This window comes from Orycteropus afer, unplaced genomic scaffold (genome assembly GCF_000298275.1).
Source record: "Orycteropus afer afer isolate SDZICR_OR568_19922 unplaced genomic scaffold, OryAfe1.0 scaffold00064, whole genome shotgun sequence".
Taxonomy (NCBI): Eukaryota; Metazoa; Chordata; class Mammalia; order Tubulidentata; family Orycteropodidae; genus Orycteropus; species Orycteropus afer.
In genome coordinates this window covers 2,330,173-2,335,011 of record NW_006921651.1, presented here as the reverse complement: position 1 = coordinate 2,335,011, position 4,839 = coordinate 2,330,173, and the positions used below count along the sequence as shown (strand labels likewise).

General features: G+C 40.8%; 1 protein-coding gene across 1 annotated transcript in view; it reads right to left on the bottom strand.

Moving 5' to 3' along the window:
• The window catches only part of CFAP43 (cilia and flagella associated protein 43), a 135,208-nt gene extending 130,623 nt beyond the window's left edge, over positions 1-4,585 (bottom strand). The window contains exons 1-2 of the mRNA XM_007940021.1: positions 4,521-4,585; positions 2,900-3,153 (exon numbers count right to left, since the gene is read on the bottom strand). Of these exons, the coding sequence (XP_007938212.1) occupies positions 2,900-3,153; positions 4,521-4,585 (319 nt within the window). The remainder of the gene's footprint in view (positions 1-2,899; positions 3,154-4,520) is intronic.
• Positions 4,586-4,839: the final 254 nt, after the last annotated feature.

Genomic DNA, 4,839 nt, shown 5'->3' with positions numbered 1-4,839 from the left:
TTTTTTTTTAAATATAGCTTTGCTTTTATAAGTATATTAATCATGGATTCAATATTTATATAAAGTCAGCTTTTGAAATGGAATTTGAATATTATACATAGTGTCACACCCTACTACCTTATTTTGAGCATTCTATTCTCTTAATTTCTCAAAAATGTAAAGTTTTGGGGTTGTTTTAACTTATTTAAACATATTCATATTACAGAGGTGTTGGTTGTTGCCCTTCTTTTGCTATTATAAATGACAGTGCATTGAACTACATAAATCTTTGACCAGATTTCTGATTATTTCCTTAGGGCTGAATTCCAGTTCTACAAGTGGGTTTACTGGGTCAAATACAATAAATATTTTACTTCACAGAAAGACTATCACTTTATATTCCCATCTTTGGCAACAAGAGTACTTTGTCTGCGTGAATCTCTTTCCAGGGTTCCAATGAGATATATCTTTTTCTTTTTGCTTCCTAAACCAAAAAAACCCCACAACCATCTAGTTGATTCTGACTCATAGTGCTCCTATAAGACAGAGTAGAACTACCCCATAGGGTTTCCAAGGCTGCAAATCTTTAGGAAACAAACTGCCTCATCTTTCTTCTACAGAGTGGCTGGAGGGCTCAAACCATCAACCTTTTGGTTGGTTAGCAGCCAAATGCTTTAATCACTGCACCACCAGAGCTTCTTTTGCTTCCTAAGTGCCCAGAATATTTGATCATCCTATTTGTTCCAAATATTTTCCCTAGTTTAGTATTTGCCTTTTAATTTTCCGTGCTACATTTATTGTTTCAAATTTTTATATAATCAAATATATCAATCCTTTAATTTTTTTCTTTAGTGTGCTTGCAAAATTTGTCCCCTCCTAAGATCAGTTCAATATTCTTCCTTAGTTTCTTCTATTTTTTGACTGGTTTTCTTGTTTATATTTAACTCTTATTTTCACATGATACATGTTTTAATGAAGGAGCTTTGGTGGTGTGGTGCATAAGGTATTTGGCTGCTAATCAGAAGGTACCCACCAGCCACTTCATGGGAGGAAGATGAGGCAATCTACTTCCATAAAGATTTACAGCCTTGGAAACCCAATGGGATTGCTATGAGTTGCAATCTACTCAATGGAGTGGGTTTGGTTTTTTGGCTATATGTTTTAATGTACAGAGTAACATGAATATCTATGAGGTTTTTGTTCAAATAGTCAGTTTTCCGAATACCACTGTTGATTAATCTATACCCTCTTCGCTCTTTTGTGGGTGAGCTTCTTTCATCATCCCGGCATACCTCATTTTATTGTGCTTTGCAGATACTGCAATTTTTACAAATTGAAGGTTTTTTACAAATTGAATTGCATCACACAAATCTATCTGCCCCGTTTTTCCAGTACCACATGCTCACTTCGTGTTTCTCTGTCACATTTTGGAAATTCTCACAATATTTCAAACTTTTTAATAAATAATGCAATTTCACTCTTAATAGACTACAGTATAGTGTAAACATAACTTTTAAACGCACTGGGGAACCAATTCATGTGACTCACTTTACTGTGACATTTGATTTTTTGCTGCGTTCTGGAATTGAACTAGCAATATCTCCAAGATATGCCTGTACCCTATAGTTTTTATATAGTCTAGATTCTGTTCCTAGTCTTTCTCAACTTTTCCACTCATCTTGTGATGCAGGCACCAATACCACACACTTATTGTACCACCATAATATTAAAAAGGCCCTCTCTCCTGCCATTATTTCTTTTCAAATTGCTTTCATTTTTAATTGTTCTTCCAGATAACCTTTTTTATTTTTAACTATTTACTGTGGTTTAGGTGGAAGTTTATAGAGCAAATTAGTTTTCCATTCAATAATTTATACACATTTCCAGATGAACTCTGAAATTATTTCATTTAAATACTCCTTGCCCTCTACAAGGAGCTCTGGTGCCTTTGTGCCTAAGGCACTTATAACTAGAAGACTGGTGGTTCAAACCCACCAGCCACTCCTCGGAAGGAAGGTTGAGCAATCTACTTCCGTAGTGATACCACCTCAGAAACCCAAGGAGGGGTCACTATGAGTCGGGTCCGACTCAACGGCACATAACAACAATAACATAAGGCTATATAACTGAGACCAGCCTTAAGCTCCACTGAGCTTCTTGTCCATGTGCTAAAATGAGGAAACTGTTAGAGGTTCCCGCAGTTGTGCTATATATATGTATTTTCATTTATCGTTACAGTCCTAACATTAAGTACTACCATTACTCGTTTTCATGGATAAGGAAATTGAGGCTCAGAGATTTGTCTTTAGAAATGGTACAATCATCAATTAACCTGAATTTTCAGTAAATCATCAGAAAGGGGATAAAAGCATGGTTCTGAAAAAAGTTATCAAACTGAATTTAGTTCTGTAATAGAGTCTCCTAGCCCGGGGGTGGGGAGGGGGGGTCCTCACAACTTAGTGTGTATGAATCACCTCAGGAATCTTGTTAAAATGCAGATCCTGATTCAGTCATCTAGGAGGGTAGACGTAGACTCTGCACAAGCTAGGAGGTGATGTCAGTTTTTTGGTAAGCAGAAAAGACTTTGAGTAGCAAGGCTACAGCCACTTAATTAAATCCTCCATCATCATCTTGGTTCCTTCTTTAAAATGCGCATTAAGAAAAATAAATAACCCTCGGAAGAGGTAACTATGGGGAGGAAGTGGGGGAGGAGCTGTTGCATTGTGGTAAACTGGAGTCAATATCATGAGACAAAGTACATGTGAGCTGCTGTACGGAAAGTAAATTTGCTCTGTAAACTTTCACCCAAATCACAAAATAAATAAATAAATAAATAGCCCTCTATTTATAAGAACTAGATTTGGTCACATCTTATAACAAAATCCTTCAGTTATGACAGAGGAAAGGTCCAGCAGGATACCTTTTAATTTGGTCCTTCTGGTCAATCCAGGAAAGGTGTATATGTAGATGACAGGTTTCAGCGCCCTATCTGAGAAAGCCACAACTTCATAGGGAATGTTGGTTGCCATGATGCCCACAATTCCACTCACACACTGGAGTATTGTCTTTTCCTTGGTTTCGACATTAATAAATATTATGTAGTTCCCAGAAGGGTAGCAAATGGTGTCATTGTTGACAAATTGAACATTCTGCTTAGGAAATCCTTGCACCCATCTTTGGGGGAAAAAAAAAAATGTCACCATCAGTATAATATATTTCAAGTACTTCTCTCTCTCTCTTTTTAAATAAAGCAAACACAAAGTCATTAAACTTTGTGAAACACATCCACTCCACCTCTGCCCCCTTCCTGCCCAAAACAGTCTCTAAGATAAAAAAGAATACATAAGTCAGGTTGTAGTGTCACTTTGAGTCCACAAACTTTAGAAGTTTAATGTAAACCTAATGTTCCTTTGGCCTCAAGAGCCTTCTTCAGAGAACTGAAGTGATGCAAGCCTGACAAAGTCTCAGAAAGATGGGTGGAGTCATGTATACTTGGGGGAAATGATGAAAAAACAGAGAGAAAACGGCTTGATCCCCATAGAAAGCAAGGGTACATCAAAATCCTATTTTGATTAAAAAACAAAAAACACTTGGAAAAACAGCTTTAAGTGTGACAGCATGCTTTGTGGTTTTGAGTGGGAAAACAGCTTCTTTTGAAGATGAAGGGTGTGCAGCATAGCCGTAGACATAAGAAGATATGTATATGCAGAAAATAAAGAGAATGAAGTCGACATGGAAGACAGGAGTGCTCAGAACACAAAAGGAACTGTTTTTAAGCAACGAATGTGTGGTGCGTTGTATGCTAGAAGGAAGGAGAGAGTCTGAGAAGAGGGGAGATTCTACTTTTATTAAATACTGAAAATATACTTGAGGATGGTGGAAAAAGCGAGCGAAGAACACTGGTTTTGGGGAACAACCTCCAGGTACTGGAGAGTACAGCAGGAGCGGCAGAGGATGCTGTGTGGAACCGAATGCAGCAGCACTCGAGATAGAATGTGGGAGAAAAGAACTAACCTATCTGTGCAGCGTCGGACGCTTTTCAAGTTCCCCCCTAAATACAAACTAATCCAAAACTAACAGATGGGAGTTAGAGGGCAGAGACTGGCAGTCCTAAGATTTGGGGGAATTATAGAAGATGGCAGCGGCAGGGATGAAATGGAGACCGTCACTGGGATGTGGAGGGATGCTTAGAAGAAGTCAGGGAAAACGGATGAGTGAAGGGAACACCGAGCAGAAGGAAGGGACAGAAATGGAGGTGCACAGAGAGGGATACTGGGTTAGCAGGCAGGAGCCGAGGTGGCAGGAGAGAGGAGGATAAGAACAAGTGGGAACCGGGTCATTGAATAACGGACACAGGCAAGAAGAGGTCTCAGGGAAGGAGTCTGCGGGAAGGCCTTTTGGTAGGTACCGGAAAAGAGCTCTAAGTTCCGGGGGAGAGCAGTTTTACAGAATGAGAGGAAGAAATGGGTAGCAAGAGGATACAGGTCAGGAGCAGTTTCCGAGCGACACCGAAGTCACTCGCGGGACCGTGGACGCCACACCTCACGAACAAGGGCGAGCTGTCGGCGATGGACTGGGCCTCCTCTACTTCCTGGCCTTGCGCCATGGCTGCTCTCCGCCCGGCGGCTCGCAGCCAACTAGACTGCAACGGTTAATCCGCCGCCCGGCGCTGCCAGGCTGGCGAGTCCTCCCTCCACTGTGTACACTCGTATCCAGGAGACCGTAACCCCGCGCCCATTGGCTCTGCCCGTTCTGCGGGCCTGCAAGCGGATTGATGGAAGTGCTTCAGTGTGTCGACCAATAGCAAGCGGCGAGCGAAGTGAGGGGCGGGTCCTGCACAGACAGTCAAGTGGTTGGATT